Raw genomic sequence first — 20,794 nt, forward strand, 5'->3', positions numbered from 1 at the left:
TGAAAATTCCACTTTGCGCTGACATGGTTCAATCAATGATCTGAAACAATGCCAAAACATAGCATTACGATTCTGCAAATCGGCACTTTGCAAAATAAAATAAACATTCTTTTCAGCTGTAGTGGCAAAATAACATTCGGAACTTGGGAAGTTGGTTGTACTGAGAACTTTTCATCACCCCTCATACAGACATTTAAACTAGACTGGGGTTGGGTCATTCTGAGGGCAAAAAAAACAGTGATACAGAGGGCAACAATTTTTAGCCACTCTTCAGACAACTTATTCAAGTATGAATGCTGGAACAGCAGAGGTAATTTTATGCAAATAATTTATTCAAATAAATTTATGATTACATTGGATGATGAACTTTGCTGATAATATGTAAAAAAAAAAAAAAAAGTAGATATATTATCAGTATACCATTATGTGGCACCCATCCCACCAATATTTCTCAATTTATTTCTATCAAAGGCCATTACGCCCACAAACAGCAGTGTACAATTGTTACCTTATTGTTATTATTCTGTCCCCTGTCTTGTCCTTCTGTTTGTCAATATCAATGTGTGCTCCTGTAAATTCCCTAATAGCATTGATATTGCCGCCGCCTCTTCCAATTACTCTGGAAATTACTGTTGATGGAACGGAAACCTTTTTTGACCTAGGAACAATAATCAAGTCAATCAAAATCATTCAGCACATAATACTCATCCCAATGTCATAATCTCCATTCCCTTGGAATTGCTTTCAATTATGTGGATCAGTGCTTCTCATTCAGTATACCACACAAGATTCTGCTCTCCCCCAAATGCATGCCACTAAAGGCTGCTTTGTTCTACAAAGCAGCCTATGGCCAAGATTTGCCTGCTACATTTTCCTTCCTGCCACCCATCCACTCCTATTTCTCTTTTCCCTCGCCACCTGTCTCTGTCCCCTGCCCCTCACTATCTAGCACCAATCTGTCACTTTATCCCCACCACCTTCTCTCTCCCTGTATCTCTTTTTTTTTCCTTAACACACCCCCTCCCTCTGGCTCACTCACTGATTTGCTGACTCCTTTATCAGGCCGGTTACTTCTGTGGTTCTGCGACAGCAGTTCAAACATATAGAAGCCAGGTACTGGCGTCAGTCGCATCCCTTTGAAACAGGAAATTACATCAGAGGGGGTGGGACCAACAAAATCAGCAGCAGTGTACACATGGCAATGGCCCTGCACCTGGCTTCTTTTTGTAGTTTGTGCTGCCACCCCAAGAACCAAGGATACTGCAGGCCCAGTATGAGTAACGTGGCTATTTATTTTTTTCATCAAAATAGGACATCTATTAATACCTAGCCCCACCCCCCAATCCTGCCCTAGCCCTGCCCCCAATTTCTTCCATTCATTTTTCATGTACACACAATTTATTAATTTATGAAGGTAAACAAAATTTACAAAAAACACAAAGCACACTGTATGCAGAGAAAATGTTAATTATTTACGAGTTTTGGATTTTTTTCAAAGATGTCAAGGCAGATTACTTTAAAATATGCAAAGGCACCTCAGTAACTACAGAAAAATAGACAAATATAGTGCGAAATATAGACAACAGATATAAATTCTCAAAACGGACACATTTTGATCACTAAATTTAAAATAAAATCATTGTTCCTACCTTTGTTGTCTGGTGATTTCATATGAGTCTCTGGTTGCACTTCCTTCTGACTGTGCCTCCAATCTTTCTTTCGCATCCAACATTTCTTTCACAATCCAGCCCCCATCCCCTTTGGGTCAAGGTCTCTCTCTTTTGTCCCTCTGTTAACCTCCCCAGATTCAGTGTCAGTTCTCATTTGTACCTTTGTTCCAGGTCTCCCTCTCTCTCCCCTCCTCTGTTATGATCTTAAATCTCCCTGTTCTTCCCCAGGGTCTCTCCCCCTTTCTGAACCTCCCGGCATCTGCCTCCTGTCTTTCCCCTTTGGTCCAGGCCTTTCTCTCTCTAGTCTTTCTAATCTGCTTACAACGCCCCCACCACCACCACCATTTCTCTGCCTCTTTCTTGCCTTCCTTCCTCCATCACTCCCAGAAGATTTTAGCATATCTCTCTCCTCTTTTTCTCCCCTCAGATCTAGTATCTGTCTCCTTCCTCTTTTCCTCCTCCCAGGTCTGTTATCTGTCTCCTCCCCTTCCCCCCTGCTCAGGCATCTCTCTCTCCGTTCCCATCCTCCTTTTCTTCCTTCTCAATTTATTTTCTGCCTCTGTCTAAATTCTTTCTTAGTATTCAGTCCTCAATTTCCCTCTTTCATTATGTCTACCTATAGCTTGCCACCTCTTTCCCTCACCCCTTTCAGTATTTAACTCTATCCTCTTCCCTTCATCCAGCATGTGCCCTTTTTTCTTTCTCCTCTCCACTTCCTTCCAGCGTCTGTTCCCCTCTCCCTCCACTTCCATTGTCTGCCCCCCTCTCCCCCACATGTCCATTCAGTGTCTGTCCCTCCTCTCCCCCACATTTCCATTCAGTGTTTGTCCCTCCTCTCCCCCAACCTTCTATTTAGCATCTGTCCCTCCTCTCTTCCACACTTCCATTCAGTGTCTGTCCCCCTCTCTCTACCCCTTCCATCTACTGTTCACCCTCTGTCTCGCCCCTTCCATTCTCTTCCCTCCCTGCCCTTTCCATCCAGTGTCCGCCCTCTCTCTCTTCCATATGGTATCTTCCCTCTTTCTATGCTCCTTCCATAAACTGTCTCCTTTGTACATGATTCATTTCAGTTTCACCCCCTCTCCATTTTTCTGTCTCCCTATGCTCTTGGATCTCTCTCTTCTCCTTTCCTTCCCATTCCACCCCATGGTCTGGCGTCTCTATCTCCTTCACTTCCCTCCCCCATGCCCTGGCATCTCTCTCCCTCCATGCTCTGGCACCTCCTCTCACTCTGGTCTGGCATTTGTTTCCTGTCTCTCCCCCCATGCCCTGGCATATTTCTCCTCTCCTTCCAACTCTCCCTCCCTATCCATTATCTGGCATCTCCTCTCCTTCCTTTCCCTCCCTCCCTCCTTCCTTCCTTTCCCATGGTCTGGCATCTATCCCTCCCCCTCTATGGTCTGGTATCTCCTTTCCTTTCCCTCCCTCCCATTACTTGGCATCTCTCGTTCCTCTCCCTTTTCCTTCCCCCTCCTTCTGTGTCAGCATGCCCCCTATCTACCTATTACTCCAATGTCCAGAACCTCCTTTTTCTTCTTACTGCATCCATCCCATGTCCAGCATCTCCCACATGCCTTCCTACTCACGTCATGTCTGTTTTTTTTCCTTCACCCTACTACTTTCATGTCCAGCATCTTCCTGTGTTCCTTTTTTCCTTCCTTATCTGATTTATCAGCTTTCTCCCCTTTCCTGAGCCAGCCAACCCACCATCTTCTCACTTCCCATTCCAGTACCTCCCCTTTTTTCCCCAACTTAATAGGCCGGGATGGTATAGAAGTCCCTCAGAGAATCAGCCCTCAGCTTAATTTAGAGGCAAGTGTTCCAGTGCTGCTACAAGACTGGAGGCGATTCTTAGCTGCCATCATCCCTGCCTTCGGCTGCGCCGGTAATGCTAAACTGGACGATAAAAACAAAGACAGAAGTCGTGGGACTTTTCCACTTGCCTGCATCGCTCTAAATTCTGCCGCTCTCGATCCTGCCCCTCAAAAACAGGAAGTCACTTCAGAGGGGGGCCGGATCGAAAGCGGCAGAACTTTGAGCGATGTAGGCAAGTGGAAAAGTCCCGCGGCTTCTGTCTTTGTTTTTGCAATCCAGTTTAGCATTACCGGTGCAGCCGAAGGCAAGGCTGATAGCAGCCAAATGAGCTGCCTGGATTGTGGGGCCCCCTTGTCATCCCCTAATGCCGGCCCTGAGAAGAGGGAGGGTGATTCCAGACTTGGCGAGCCCCCCTGACCATTTTGGGCCCTAGGATCATGCCTACTCTTTAATCCGGCCCTGGCTGCGGTGGACTGGGGTTTGATCGGTGCTGTAGGGAGGGAAGGAGGGAGGAAGGCTTTAGCGCGGCAGGGAGGGAGGGAAAGCAATCACCGGTCCGTTGTCTCCACGCACAGCTTCGGGATGCTGTCCCTGAAAACGGGACATTTCAGCATCCTGAAGTGGTGGGTTGGGACAACGGGATGGTCAATCCCATAATGGGACGGTCCCGTTGAAAACAGGATGTATGGTCACCTTAAGTATGAAAGAGATATGCTGGATTTAAGATCATGACAAATATTTAATTCATTACATAGAGATTCTCCTTTGAGTACATGTCCCCCTCTGTATTCGCAGTTTCCGTATCTACGGATTCGATTATTCGTGGTTTTAAAACAAAAATGTTTTTTGAGCTATTTTAAGCCCTGTAAGCCCCCCCCCCTTAAGCCTTACCTGGTAGTCTAGTGGGTTTTCGGGGCAGGAGTGATCTTCCCACGCTCCTGCCCCATGCAGATCGCTCACAGGAAATAGCTCAAGAAACTATGGGAGCTCAAGGCAGCCATTTCCTGCGAGTGATCTGCATGGATCAAGATCATGGGAAGATCGCTCCTGCCTGAAAACCTACTAGACCACCAAGTAAGGCTTATGAAGGGGCTTTCAGGGCTTAAAATAGCCAGGGGAAGTGGTGGTTAGGGGCAGAACCAACCCAAATATTATTCGCGGTTTTTTTAATATTCACAGGCCGTCTCTGCCCCTAACCACTGCGAATACGGAGGGGGAAGCGTATATACCTACCATCTTGAAACATCAAACCTTTGAATGCTTTATGATCTGCACTCAGTGGTTTTTTATGTGCCCTCTTTCAAACAAGTCAGATTAGAGGAATATCGGGATGTCCTATTTATGATAGCAGGCCCAGTGTTATGGAATACCTTACCGCATGCTTCATGCTCTGAGCCATCTTTTTTGACTTTTAAAAAGCAAAGGCTTTGTTTCCTTCAGGCTTTTCTGAGTAAGCAAATATTTTTGTTGATTATTTTTTTTTTGTAGACAGAGCAACTGTTTTGAGAGTTTCTATGTAGATGGTTTATCTATTGTATTGTTTTATGTTTTTGATTATGTTTGTTTTTAGTTGTAAGCTGCCTAGAATTGATCCTTGGTTTTTTAAGGAATAGAATTGAAGATAGGCAGGATATAAGATTTTTTTTAAATATATGAATAAATTCAATAACCGAAGCTAGCTGGCCATTTCACAATGTACTAAAAAAAATTGGTAGGCAGACCATTATACAATATAGTTCTCAGTAATCACAGGATTTCTGTTATAGTGCTGACTGGAAACCAAGTGTTAGTAGCCTGAATATAGTGCAGAACACTACAAATATTGTTCTTTTTAGAAAATAATGTTTTTATTAAGTTCAAAATTACATCATACAACCAGGCAAATTTAAAACAAATTTGTACAGGTACAAGAACCTTTATCTGAAATTCTGGAAACCGAAAAGCTCTGAAAACTGAAATTTAAGGTGAACCTGAAGTAGTCAACTTCCCTAATGTGACACACGCTGAAACCAATGCAGATACATGCTTTCCTCCTTATCTCTGCGCAATTCAGGTCAGAGGGCTGGAAAGTGCTGCAAAGTGGCAAAGAAAAGCTGCAGATTTCACTCAGGGTGGCAGTGAAAAGCAGAAAAGGAAGAATTTATCTCTGTCAATAGCACAGAAAGTTGAGGTATTGAAGAAGCTTCATCAAAATGCGCCTGTCCAACGTCTGAAGAATATGGTGTGGGAACAACAACCATATATGACTTAAAGAAACAGAAAGATAAGTTATTGATGTTTTACAGTGAGTGAAAACCAAAAATTAATGAAAACCAGAAAAACACTGCACAGGACAAAACCCTCCGAAGATTTAGATTGTATGCTGATTAAGTAGGTTCGGCAAAGAAGGCATGAATGCATGCTATTGACTGGTTTAAGGGTAATGAAGCAAGCCAAAAAAATGCCATCAAAAACTGAACATTGAGGGCGAGTGTGAATATTCAGAAGATTGGCTACAGAAATTTAAGAAGCACCATGGTGTTAACTACGTCAAAATCTGTGGTGAAAAAGTTTCTGCTGATTATGAGGCAGCTGAAAATTACATTGATGAATTTGCTAAGAGGATATCTGATAGAAACCTTGGTCCTGAACAAATTTACAATGCTGATAAAACAGCTCTCTATTGGTGCTATGTTTCTAGAAAAACCCAGACAACAGCTGGTGATTGAGCTCCATCTGGTTTTAAGGATACAAAGAACAGGGTAATTATGTACAATGCTGCGGGCAGTGATTGGAAAAAACCAACATTCCCAATTTTGGAGGGTATACTTCATTTACCTAACAAGAAAGCATGGGTAACCAGAGAAACATTTCATGACTGGTTCCATAATCACTTTGTACCAGAAGCAAGATCTTATTGTAGAGAAGTTGAACTAGATGAGAACTGTGAAGTTTTACTGGTTCTAGCCAACTGCTCTGCACATCCACCTCAAGCACTACTTGTAAAAAAAAAATTATGACATTTACATTACATTAGTGATTTCTATTCCACCATTACCCAATGTGACATCCTTACTACAGCCTTGTGACAAAGGAATTTTATGTTCCAGGAAGACCAAGTAGAAGGACTGTTTTATAAATTGCATGCTTGATGCAATTAAGAGGCATACGAATTCAAGACTTTTCTCAAGGATTTCAGTATTAAGGGCGCATTTATGCACTTGCCAATGCCTAGAAAGATGTAACCAGATCAGCATTACAAAATGCTTAGCATAAACCTTGGCCATCAGCAATGTTCGATGAAAATGAAATTGTACAGGAAGACTTAAAAGGTTTCCAAGTCAATGATGAAACGCAGATGATATCAGACCTCACTGCTTACATGCCAGAAGTCTATCATCTGAAAATGTTACTAAGTGAGAGAGTGAGAGAGAGAGAGAGAGAGAGAGAGAGATTTCTGTACTGGGGCAGAGGAGGGAGAAGGATAGGTGCTTTGGAACTGTGGGAGGGCAGTGGAGAGAGAGAGAGAAACTGGATTGAGGGGAATACTAGACTCAGGGAGGAAGCAAAGAATAGATAGTGGAATATGCAATCCACAGGGTGGGGTGTGTGGGAAGAAAAGAATAGAGAGGTGATGCACAGAGAAAAGATGCTAGGCCTGGAGGGAGGATAGATAAGTATTTTTGATTAACAGGGCAGGAAGGGAGCATTAGCCAGTGAGGTTTATTCCCTTTCTAGTGTGATTGTAAAACACATACAACACATGGGGATCTGAGGCTCAGCCCCTTTGATAGTAACTAAAAAGGATTTAAGTTCAGGAGCTATTCTTAGTGGATTTACACCTCTGGATAACTTGGACTAAGAAAATTGAAATGACATTTGAGAAGGGTATTTTTTTAAATGAATATATGTTCTTTCTTATCCTGTATATAATTTTGGTAATCAAACCCAGTTCCCCAGGTTCTCAGACCAATGCACTAATCATTAGGCTCAATTCCATTCATGCAATGGGAAACCCCAGGACTGAGTCAGCTTCTGCCTAGGTTGACCTAGATGAGGTGCCATTTCTAGCCCAATCCTTCTAATAATGTTTACAGTGCAGCATCGAGAATAAACTTCTGTTACATGCAAATAGATCTCATGCATATTCATTGGGGAAATCCTGAAAACCCGACTGGATTGCGGTCCTCGAGGAGGGACTTTGACACCCCTGCCCTAAGAGATCCCACAAGCCTGTCTCACTCTCTCTTAAATTCAGACATAGTCTGTCTGCACCATCTTTACTATCTACCACCCTTTCTGTAAAAAAAAATAAATAAATTTCCTTAGAATCCTCCTGAGCCTATCACCTCAACTTCATTCTATGCCCTCTCATTCTGGAGCTTTCTTTCAAATCAAAGAGACTTGTGTCATGCGCATTTATGCCATGTAGTTATTTAAATGTCTCTTATCATATCTCCCCCCACTCCCACCTTTCCTCTAAAGTGTACATACTGAGATCTTTAAGTCTGTCCCCGTACGCCTTATGACATAGACTATCAACTATTTTAGTAACCTTCCTCTGGACCGACTCCATCCTTTTTGTATCTTTTTGAAGGTGCAGCCTCCAGAATTGTACTCAATATTCTAAAATGAGGTCTTGCCAAAGTCTTATACAGGGGCATCAATACCTCCTTTTTCCTACTGGCCATACCTCTCCCTATGCAACCTAGCATCTTTCTAGCTTTCGCCATCACCTTTTCAACCTGTTTGACCACCTTAAGATCATCATATACTATAACACCCAAATCCCTCTTCCTCTATTGTACACAAAGTTCTTCTCCCCGTAAACCATACCATTCTCTTGGATTTTTGCAGCCCAAATTCATGACCTTGCCAAATACGAATAATGGGCACTGAGCTTTAACATAAATAAAAAAAGGAGCAACATGAAATCAGTAGGATTTAGCACAGAAGAGCCCTGAATTATTATTATTTGAATTTAAATTACTATTTGTTTGAATACAAATAATGTATTCAGGACACTGCTCGGGTCAGACTTGAACTGAATATTCAGTACAGCCCTAGTGATCCTTAGTAACACCACAGAATGAATGAAGAAATGCAGGGAACATGAGATTCTAAAACAGTCATTTTAACCTTGCAGAATGGGATTTTTGAGAGACAGAAGCAGCATTTTGATACTTAGGCCCAGATTCTATACGACACCAGACTTTATCTTTGGCATAATTATCACTGTTAATTGAAAAGCACCATTAAAAAACAATTCAAAAAAATAATTAGCTGGCAGGTACCTACCACTTTGAGGAAGGCATCTGCTCCCAAGGTGCCTACCAGAAACTGGGTGTGGTTTGACTTAGGCACAGTAGGTGCCAAACCTAGGTGCACTCATTTAAGCCAAGAAACTCTGGCATGAGTAACAGTGCGCCTAAGGTTTCAACTCCTACTGGCACTTAACACTGCTTAGTGCTATTAGGTGCAATTCTATAAACAGCGCCTAGCACATGATTGACAACTGCACTCCTCAGCACCTAGAACAGGGGTAGGGAACTCCGGTCCTCGAGAGCCATATTCCAGTCGGGTTTTCAGGATTTCTCCAATGAATATGCATGAGATCTATTTGCATGCACTGCTTTCAATGCATATTCATTGGGGAAATCCTGAAAACCCGACTGGAATACGGCTCTCAAGGACCGGAGTTCCCTACCCCTGACCTAGAAGTTAGACACCATTTTTAAAATCAGGACCTTAATGTTTGCCTTGAACAACTTGAGCTTTGTTGTACTTTAGGAGAAGAAAAACCTCAAGCAAATGAACAGAAGAAAAACAAAATCTTGCACTCATAAATTGTATTTACCTTCTAACAACTTCCTTCCATCCTTCTTCCCGTTTCTGTCCTCTTTTTGGGCTTGCTATTGTTAGTTTTCCATTTGGGGAGGAGAGTGGAGAAGGACCAGATTTAGTGCACAAAGTTCCTTCATTAACAGGCTCAGACAATCTATAAAAAGCAAAAAGGATTAGAATCATATTTACACTATGCACAAATAAATCTGAGCTTCTAGCTTTTTTCTGCAGCAATTGTGATTAGAGACAGCCACAAGAACAGTAAAGGGAACATGCATTTTGAAGTAAAACAGAACAACCTTAATGAGCAGATTATATATGTTCCCTTTACTGTTCTTGTGGCTATATATATATATATATTTTTTTCTTTCAGAGAACAGATATCTGGACTGGTAATCACCTCCTTGGTATGTCAGATTGCCTTGCCTGTGAAACTTAACTCTTACCTATTCATTTCCTTCCCTTGGATCCTCCTAGACCAGTCCAGATGAATGAACCTTGCCAGCAGGTGGAGGCAGAGAACATAGCTCCCCTGCACCCCCTCCCCTCCCCCCCCAAAAAAGGAAATGGAGACTACAGAGGTAAAAATCAAAGAACATAGGTTTGATCAAAAACAGAAACATCAAGTTTTCAAAGATGTTTATGAATGCCACAATACATACGCATAACTTAAATTATGCTTTTCTGAATTGGTACTAAAATCCAGTATATGCAGATATGTACTTTTCTATTTCAAAATATGAGATGTTTAGGACCAAACTCTGTTTCAAAATAGTACATACGAGTGTAACTGAAAGAAAAAAAAAGTTGTAATAAAATAGACTGTATGACCCTGGGCTTCAAAGAAGCGTGGGATGAACACAGAAGATTTAGAATCAGAAAATAATATTAAAGATTGAACTAGGCCAGTTACTGGGCAGACTTGTACGGTCTGTGTATGGCCGTTTGGTGGAGGATGGGCAGGGGAGGGCTTCAATGGCTGGGAGGGTGTAGATGGGCTGGAGTAAGTCTTAACAGAGATTTCGGCAGTTGGAACCCAAGCACAGTACCGGGTAAAGCTTTGGATTCTTGCCCAGAAATAGCTAAGAAGAAAAAATTAAAAAAAAAAAAAAAAAAAAAAAAAAATTTAAATTGAATCAGGTTGGGCAGACTGGATGGACCATCCGGGTCTTTATCTGCCGTCATCTACTATGTTACTATGTTACTATGGAAAAGGGGAAAGCAGCCACAATAGAATTAGGTCTGCAGTCAAACATCAGCTCTTCTCTCTCTCTCAATTCAGTTTTGAATAGTTGAAACAGCACCAAAGGCAAACAGGGATCTGAAGGAATACGCTATGTAGTGACAATATTAGAACAGTAAAAACACAGATCTGAAAACCTCACTTTAAAAGAAAGGAAAGTTTGCTTTTTTTCTCTTTACTCACATAATCTTGAAACAAAGTGGACTGCAAAATAGATTTTTTTTTTAAGAACTGCTTAAATTGTGAATGCCTTCATGCACTGGGTATAAAATTCTCTTGAGAAAAGCATTGTTTGGTTTATGCATTTATTTGTGGTGTTCAAAATGCAGGTACTTTACATCTTTTCGTTCCTACAGTTCCAGCTTTATTCTTTTTAGCAACTGATTTAGAGCCATGCTGTTGCCTCCAGTGTTTGTGACACTAAGGCTCAGATTCACTAAAGATAGTGACTCAATCGCTGTTGGCAGAATCTCTGGCCGACTTTCAAACAGTGATTGATTCACTATCAAGTTTGCATGCAAATTATTTGCACGAAGGTGCAAATCTTTTGCATGCAAACTCACTGACTCAATCGCTCAGTAAGAGATTGAGAAATGCGAAGAGTCCTGACAGTAGTGACAGGAGAAGCACCCCCCTGTCACTGCTGTCAGGGTTTCTGCTGTTTTTAATTTTTTATGACACAAATATTTTGTGTGTATTATACACACAAAATATCTGCCCAATAAAAATAAAATAGCAGGAGGGATGCTCCCCCCCCCACCGTGCAAATATGGCAGAAAGGATGCCCACTCCCTCCTGCCATTGCGGGCCCCCCCCGTACCTTTAAGTTGGGAGCAGGAAGGATGCTCAGTCCCTCCTGCTCCTCCACTGGCTACCATCAGCAATGCGGGCCTTAGGCCACTCCCAAGGGAGGAGCTTGAGGTGCCTGAGCCAATCAGGGCCTTAGGCCCCTCCTCATCATCACAGGGAGGGGCCTAAGGCCCGCATTACTGACGTCGGACAGTGGAAGAGCAGGAAGGACTGAGTACCCTTCCTGCTCCTGACTTAAAGATACGGGGAGGGTGACAGCAGGGGGGGATCCCTCCTTCCATATCAGTTCAGGGCGGGGGGGGGGAGGCGATGATAGTTACCAACAGGTCTACAGCAGTCAGGTTTTTAGGATCGTAAAGCCTAATGGAAAATAGCCAAGCAATGTAAGTGAATCAATTGCTTGGCTATTTTGTATAGGGTTTTACTTAATTTGCATGGCTGGATCGGAAAATGGGCGATCGAGGGGGAAACATGAGGTGGGCCGTTTTGTAAATCGGGTCGGTTAGCAGCGATAGTCGACACACCTGTTTAATGGTATAGAGACAATAGCTGACTTTAGTGAATCGGGGCCTAATTACTTACTGTCACAACCACCACTGTGGGTGGTCATGTTAGTGAGAAAAAATAAATGGTTTCTGAATGCAAAATCCAATGTCTCCAAGACCAAGGATAAACTTCTTGTAAGGAGAAAACTTCCATGAGCTATTTCTCATTACTGTTATATCCACTCTTGAAAATATCTTCTAGATGCCAAGTTAATTTATTCCATAGTACTTAACTGTTTCATTTCTGGATTTTAACGTATTTTATTAAATGGGCAAGAAAACTCAAACAATGCAGTTTGTCAGAAAGAAGCATGGGACCACAGTTAAACAATGGAAGGGTGGCTTTAATGATTACATCACAATGCAAAGTAATTGCACTAGATTTTCAGCTATAGATTAAAATATGCTTATATTTATTTTAAAATCAGAAAACATTTTCAATGTTTTCAACCTCATTATCACTAACATACAAAATGTATGTGCAACACCCACACTCCCTTGATACCCACCATCCCCAAACCACCCACACACACTGCAGGTGCAGTGCAGATGACTTTTTCTAACCACAAAACTAGTGGTTTGGGGGTACTGTCTCTTATGAACACACTTGGCACCAATGTTTGAATCATCAAGAGACAAACATTGTAGCACTGGTAGCCTTCTTTACCCTGGGCCTGTGCAGCCAGGCCCAAAAGGCTCTTGGGACGAGGGATCCAAACCTGAATCCCCTAACGCCATTAGTTTCATGTGATCCAGTTCAGCCTGTGCCATAGGACCACCACTTCTTGACCTTTATCTAATGCTAGCGTTCATGTTTTTTCTTGTGAAGACCATATAATCTGGAGTTAGGATACATGCTATTAAATATTTTTGTCAGAGTTCTGAAACAACTTCTATAAATATCAGGGTGCAGTACTTCATAGTTATGCAATATTTGAAGAATTTAAGCATATCCTGAGCATGTGCTCCATATCACAGAACATGCACTCTTGTCCCGTGGCACTGCCTACTCATTCATGCGCTGCCTTGAAACTCTGCCGACAACTGCTTTCTCTTCTCTAAAATGTTCCAGTTACAAGTATGAAAGAATGAACGCAGAATGTTTGGGATATAGTAACGCATTCAAAATGGTGTGGAGCCTATTGACTGCATTTATTGAGTCACAATAACTGTCATGTACCTTTCATTTTATTTGACTTTCTTACACATCCAGGGTGGGTGGGTTGGGGGAGGGGAATGTATTATGGTTTGCTATACTTAATTATCTATATTATTGAAATTAAATATGTACTTCTTCTATTAATTATGGGGATGAGGGAGGAGAAAATGATTGTTTTTTGAATTATTTGTGTATTTAAAGTGCATTCTGTGCAGTATTTATGTTTAAATTCATTGTATGGCACTGTTAACATTTGAAAATTAATAAAGATTATAAAAAAAAAGAAACTCTGCCAACAACTGCTTTCGCTTCTCTAAAAATAGGGACAGCAGGATTTTTTTCTGTGCTAGTATCTAAGACACACCAGTATGAAGCACCTGCACTTACTTGCCAGCAGATCTGGTGGAATGTACCTTCCTGCCATTCTTTGGAGACGTAATGAGCAGCGAGGGCTGCTTCTTGCTGTTCTGTGGGTGAGCAGTCGTGGAGAAGGAATGGTGGTCATTCTTATTGCTGTTGCTGCTCTCATCACTGCAACTGGATATTCTCATATCACTGTCGCCGCTTTCACTGGTGCTGCTACTCTTGGACTCTCCGTTTGCTTTCTCCTGCAGCCCATAGACTGTAGGAAGATGGCCCTTGAATATGATCTGCACGTTTTCAGAGGCACTTTTGTTCTTTCTGTTCTTCCGCTTGGAGACATTTGCGGTTATAGTGCTATTTCTTTTGCCGTGGGAACCTGCCAGGGTTGTCCATGTTGCAGATATGCCTATGGTGGTGGTGATGGTTGCACTGGGAGGCTCTGTTAGGACTAGGGGCTCATCTGTTTGAAAGCAAAATACGGAAGAGAAAAAAAATAAGAGCATAGTTTTAGCGCAGGAACCTTCCTTTATAACATATAAAATTAAAAACAAGAAAGTAGGGAACAAAAGTGTGACATGACTTAGAAAAGTTTGTTTCTGAAAGATGCCCTTGTGTCCTAATATCCCGCTGTTGTGAGTTCCTTGTGTATTATAACAAGCAGCCTTGCAACCAGGGCTATCACAAGGTGTTGGCAGCAAAAGCAAGTGAAGGAGCCTGTTATGTGTAATTTGTGTCCACCTTAATTCCCAAAGTGAAAAACTAAGTGTGTACTTTCAGCTTTAGATTTGGTGCAAAGCCAGCGGGCAGATTGAAAACTGACCCCATTAAAACTCCTCAGTGCAGGAGTTTGAGAAAGCAAGAATTGATTTCTTCTAACATATGCCCAAATGCCCATATTATAGAGAATAAAATTACTGACTTGTAAGTTTTAATGGCAAAAGTCAATCAGGACAGTCTAACAAATCCATGACTGGCATATAGCTTTTATGAGGTGCACTAAAAATTATGGCACCTGGTGGGCAGTAAACACACAAAGGAAAGCATAGCTAACATCCATGTTTATGGAGAGTATAGAATAGGAAGCCAGTTGCTCTCCTTTCCTCCTCCGTAGTGCTTGCCTCCCAGACGCATTTGAGACATAGATAGGATAACTCGTCTAACATTAAATCTTATGCTCTAATTAGCCAGACCTTATGTATAGGTCGCAAACTTTTCCACCTTCTCTTCTATGCTTATCTATCTTTTTATATTTATTCTTTGATTACCCTCCAGATGTGTTCTCCTTAAATGTTTCTTTAAATATTGTAGCTCATCTCCCTCTCCTTTTGTATCAGTAATTAAATTTTGTACATTTATACCTTATGTTTATTTGTAATTAAATTGTATTATTTTTGTCCCCTATTTTTAAACTGCTATACACATTGAAGTACTTGACATTGTGTGTACAACAAATTTTTAATAAACTTGAAACTCAAAAGACAGAACTAGTAAAACGACCAGTCTTTTTTTTTTCTTGTGTACAATTTTATTTAGTGATTCATGGTAAAGGCTGTTCACATAGAAACCACAAAACAGTGAAAAAGCAACCATTTTGCAAAACTATTTCACTATTTTTTCCCAATTAGAGTTGAGCAATAGCCTCTTCTTTCCTTGTGGATGTTACTTCACACCACTGGTGCAACTTGTCTTTGTGCTGGCTTCTCCTATCACCTAAGTACAATGAACTCCCAAGCCACACACAATCATACCCATGTATCCGGATTTACCCAGACATGCCCTCTTCTTAGAGGACTGTCCAGGTGTCTGGATGGATTTTGAAAACCCGGCGCTTCCAGAGAGAGTAATAGGGCAGAGTACGGTACTGGGGTTCAAGAAAGGATTGGACAATTTCCTGCTGGAAAAGGGGATAGAGGGGTATAGATAGAGGATTACTGCACAGGTCCTGGACCTGTTGGGCCGCCACATGAGTGGACTGCTGGGCACGATGAACCTCAGGTCTGACCCAGCAGAGGCACTGCTTATGTTCTTATGAGCTCGGGGTCATGTCTGGAGGGCTTCCGGTCATGCGCGGATGTGCAATATACATCTGCATGCAATGGACGCATTGGATGCAAATCTGCATAAGAACAGCCATAATGGATCAGACCAATGGTCCATCTAACCTAGTATCTTGCTTCCATCAGTGGCCAATCCAGGTCATAAGTACCTGGCAGAAACCCAAACAATGTTACCAGAATACAGGTCTCAAAATAACATCGTACCCATAATGAAAACTTAATAGGAAAAGTGGGTAATGAGATGGTTAAATATGTGCTTCTATACCAATTTCTTAAATACTAATAATCGCTGGAACCTGCTAATCAAAAATTAATACTCCATCAACTTAACAATCAGATTTTGAGTAACTATCTCTACCTAATTGTACAGAAAATCCCCATCAAATTTTTTTTTATAATAAATTGTGATGAAACTATAATAAACATGGGAGGTGAGCATATTATAATGTAAAAAAGGGGTTGTCAATTCATAGGACCTCTTGTGATTTAGATATCATTTCAAGTCCACATCCTGTGCCCTCATTGATAATCACATATGTTCACTCCTACCCCTCTACCCTACCTTTAATCAAAAACTATAAATATTAAAAATATTTAAATATTTAAAAGAGCACAGCAGCCAGCTGGGCCCCCTTTCAGGCCACCAGCGGGAGACAGCGTATCCAGATTGTTCCCGAAGAGAGGCAGCGTGGGAGCCCTGCTCCGCCCCTCTCCCTGACCGAAAGGGAACATTTAAAAGAGCACAGCAGCCAGCCGGGCCCCCTTTCAGGCCACCAGTGGGAGACAGCGTATCCAGATTGTTCCCGAAGAGAGGCAGCATGGGAGCCCTGCTCCGCCCCTCTCCCTGACCGAAAGGGAACATTTAAAAGAGCACAGCAGCCAGCAGGGCCCCCTTTCAGGCCACCAGCGGGAGACAGCGTATCCAGATTGTTCCCGAAGAGAGGCAGCGTGGGAGCCCTGCTCCGCCCCTCTCCCTGACCGAAAAGGAACATTTAAAAGAGCACAGCGCCAACAGCGCTCAGCCGTTAAGCGCGCCGACGAAGGCCTTAGTGCGCGCCTTTGTGAAGCGCCTGCAGTGACGACAGTTGGATTCTGAAGCTAATAATATAACAGGCTCCAATCAGCAGGAGCACACCAGCACTTTACGAGAGCGATGGAGGACCCAGGATCCCAGAGGTACTTTCCGGTATACTGCACAGAGTGCAATATGTACGACTACCTCCCCTTGGGAAGGCGGGAGTACATATGCAGTCGGTGTCAGGAACTGGAAAGCCTGAGGATGGAGGTCGGCAGATTGAGGGTCAGGGTCCAGGAACTGGAGGGACTGCGCACCACAAAGGAGACGAGCTGGTCAACCCAGAACACAGACGGAGCAGGCCCCATTGTGGACCAGGTGAGGGACTTCGAGAGATTCATCGAGGAGGCCTATAGGAAGGTGGAGGAACGGGACCAGCAGCTGTACAGACGGATGTCGGCAGACGAGACCCAGGATCCACAAGGTGATACCGGGAAAGGACCTAGCGGAGGAACCACGCAAGAGGAGGAGACCGCGACTCACCGGGACCCCGAGGGAGAGACACCGCACTACACCAAGGACACGGACCTGAGGCAGAGGAGGTTGCTGAGGAAAGGGAAGTCTGCTATTGTGGTGGGAGACTCGATCTTGAAAGAGGTAGACAGTCACGTAGCTGGAGGAAGGGAGGACCGGCTAGTGACTTGTCTCCCAGGGGCCAAGACACAAGACATCACTGATAGGATCGAGAGGATCTTGGACGGAGCAGAGACAGAGGAGACTGCGGTAATAATCCACTTCGGAACGAATGATGTGAGCCGGAGGAACTTCAGCATGGCCACACTGACTGACCAGTTCAGGGTCCTGGGACGAAAGCTGAAGCGGAGCACACGGAGGATAGCATTCTCGGAGATCCTGCCTGTACCGAGAGCAGATGCAAAGAGGCAGGCAGACCTCCAGGCTGTGAATGCATGGTTGAGGAGATGGTGCCAGGAGGAGGGCTTCCACTTTGTGAGGAACTGGACGTCCTTCTGGGGAAAGAGCAAGCTCTACCGGCGGGACGGCCTGCACCTGAGCACAGCGGGAACTAGACTACTGGCAGCCAATGTGAGGAAGGAGATCGAGAGGGCTTTAAACTGAGGAGAGGGGGAAAGCCGACAGCTGATCTGATGTTGACGCTTCGGACAACAGTATCCAGAACAGATGTTGAACGGGATGACTGCAGGGAGGAAGCAGAGGGACCGGAGGATCTTATGATCAGACAGCGAGGGAAACATCAGGTAAAGGGAGCTTGCTGGGAGAAGACTAAGGGGCATGGAGACACAGGGGGACTGGGTGGCACGAGGGCGAAAGCTGAGGGCAATATAGAGGTACCACAAGACGAGGGGGATCAAACAGAGGCTCAAGGGATGATAGCCCAGGAGGGGGCCGGTAGGGCTATAAAACCCAGAGGAAAAGCGGGGAAGTGGGGTGGCGGGAATGTGGGGAAGCTGAAAGCTAAGAGGGTAAAGGTTGAGGGCAAAGCAGAAGCACAGGGAACGGGAGAACTGCCTGAAATCCAAGGGCAGGCGGCCCAGGTAAATGCAGAGGTGGAGGAAAAACGACGGGACCTACAGGACCTGCAGTGCTTATATGCAAATGCAAGAAGCCTCATGGCCAAGATGGGTGAACTAGAAGTCGTGGCCAAGGGGGAGGACCTAGATATAATTGGAATTGCAGAAACCTGGTGGACAGAGGAAAATCAATGGGATGTGGCGCTGCCGGGGTACAAGCTCTACAGGAGGGACAGGACCCACAAGAAGGGGGGAGGCATAGCACTATATATTAAGGACTCTATCCACTCGGTCGGGATGGATATGGAAATGAAGGCAGAGGGGCTGGAATCGCTATGGGTCAAATTGCCGGGAAACAAGGGTGCAGGCATAAAACTGGGGCTGTACTATCGCCCATCTGGTACGCCAGAAGGAGTCGGACACGACTTGGAAGCGGAACTGAGACAGGAATGCAGGACTGGAAGTGTAACAGTGATGGGGGACTTCAACTACCCGGGAATAGACTGGAGTACGGGTCACTCCAACTGCACTAGGGAAACAGGATTTGTAGAAGCTGTGAGGGACTGCTTCATGGAGCAACTAGTCAAAGAACCGACGCGAGGGGGTGCTACTCTTGACCTCATCCTAAACGGATTAGGGGGGCCTGCAAGAGGGGTAGAAGTGGGAGGACCACTAGGCAACAGTGATCACAACGCGATCAGATTCACATTAGAAAGGGGGACACCCATAGTAAGGAGGACCGCAACAACTGCGCTCAACTTCAAGAAAGGGAACTATGTTGCTATGAGGGAAATGGTGGGGAGGAAGCTCAGAAACATCTTTAGGATGGAGACTGTGGGACCCTATTCAGGGACACCCTGCAGGAAGCACAAAGAATGTACGTCCCCAGTTTCAGGAAAGGCTGCAAGAACAAGCGATCAAAGGACCCGGTTTGGATGTCAACTGAAGTAAAGAGGGCAATAAATGACAAAAAAGTATCCTTCCGGAGATGGAAAAAGGACCCAACGGAGGAAAATCACCAGGCGCACAGGAAATGCCAAAAGGAATGCCACCGAGAGGTTAGAAAAGCGAAAGGGGAATACGAAGAGGGGCTGGCCAGGGAGGCGAAAAACTTCAAGGCATTCTTCAGTTACGTAAAGGGAAAGCGACCAGCGAGAGAGGAGGTGAGGCCGTTGGACGATGGGGATAGGAAGGGAGTGATTAAGGAGGATAAAGAGGTAGCTGAGAGGTTGAACACGTTCTTCTCGTCGGTTTTCACAAGCGAAGACACATCTAATATACCGGACTCAGAGGAGCTCATGAGTGGGGAACAGGCCGAAAAATTGGAGCACATAGAGGTAAGTAAGGAGGATGTCCTCAAACAGATAGACAGGTTAAAATGCGGTAAATCACTGGGTCCGGACGGGATCCACCCAAGGGTTCTGAAGGAACTAAGACAAGAAATAGGGGGCACAATCCAGCATCTTTGCAACCTATCCTTGAAAACTGGTGAGGTACCAGAGGACTGGAAATTGGCGAATGTTACACCTATCTTCAAGAAGGGATCGAGGGGTGACCCCGGGAACTACAGGCTGGTGAGCCTGACTTCAATTATAGGGAAGATGGTGGAAGCTATGATCAAGGACGGCATTTGCGAGCACATCGAGAGGAATGGCCTACTGAGAACAAGCCAGCACGGATTCTGTAAGGGAAGGTCGTGCCTAACGAACCTTCTGTACTTCTTTGAGGGAATAAGCAGTCGGGTGGACAATGGGGAACCCATAGACATCATTTACCTCGATTTTCAAAAGGCTTTCGACAAGGTGCCACATGAAAGGCTGCTTAGGAAGCTGTGGAACCACGGGGTGGGAGGGGATGTGCACAGATGGATCAAGCACTGGTTGTCGGGTAGACTGCAGAGGGTCGGAGTGAAGGGCCAATATTCTGACTGGCGGGGAGTCACAAGCGGTGTGCCACAGGGATCGGTGCTAGGGCCGTTACTCTTCAACATATTTATCAATGACCTGGAAAAGGAGGCAAAGTGCGAGGTTATAAAATTTGCAGACGATACCAAACTGTGCAGCAGAGTTAGGTCCAGGGAGGAGTGTGAGGACCTGCAAAGGGACCTGGACAAGCTGGAAGACTGGGCAAACAAATGGCAAATGCGCTTTAACGTAGAAAAATGCAAGGTCATGCATATAGGGAAAAAGAACCCGTTGTTCAACTACAAATTGGGGGGGGGCATTGTTGGGAGACAGCAGACTTGAGAGAGACTTGGGTGTGCTGGTGGATGCATCACTGAAGCCATCTGCACAGTGCGCAGCAGCCTCAAAAAAAGCCAACAGGATGCTGGGCATCATAAAGAGGGGCATAACAACCAGGACGTGGGAAGTCATCATGCCATTGTATCGAGCGATGGTGCGTCCACATCTGGAATACTGCGTTCAGTATTGGTCGCCGCACCTCAAGAAGGACATGGCGGTACTTGAGAGAGTCCAAAGGAGAGCAACGAAACTGGTAAAAGGGCTGGAACACTGCCCATACGCCGAGAGGTTGGATAGGCTGGGGCTCTTCTCTCTGGAAAAAAGGAGGCTCAGGGGAGATATGATAGAGACCTTCAAGATCATGAGGGGCATAGAGAGGGTGGATAGGGACAGATTCTTCAGACTGAAGGGGACAACAAGTACGAGGGGGCATTCGGAGAAACTAAAGGGAGATAGGTTCAAAACAAATGCAAGGAAGTTTTTTTTTCACCCAAAGGGTCG

The 20,794-nt window shown here is 44.2% G+C and overlaps 1 protein-coding gene across 1 annotated transcript in view; it reads right to left on the reverse strand.

Annotated features, from left to right (window-relative positions):
* Positions 1–20,794, reverse strand: part of ANKRD17 (ankyrin repeat domain 17) — a 291,925-nt gene that overhangs the window by 31,362 nt on the left and 239,769 nt on the right. Inside the window, 3 exon segments of the mRNA XM_033961546.1 lie at positions 509–658; positions 9,322–9,462; positions 13,453–13,888. Coding sequence (XP_033817437.1) covers positions 509–658; positions 9,322–9,462; positions 13,453–13,888 — 727 coding nt within the window.

Source organism: Geotrypetes seraphini, chromosome 1, assembly GCF_902459505.1.
Source record: "Geotrypetes seraphini chromosome 1, aGeoSer1.1, whole genome shotgun sequence".
Taxonomy (NCBI): Eukaryota; Metazoa; Chordata; class Amphibia; order Gymnophiona; family Dermophiidae; genus Geotrypetes; species Geotrypetes seraphini.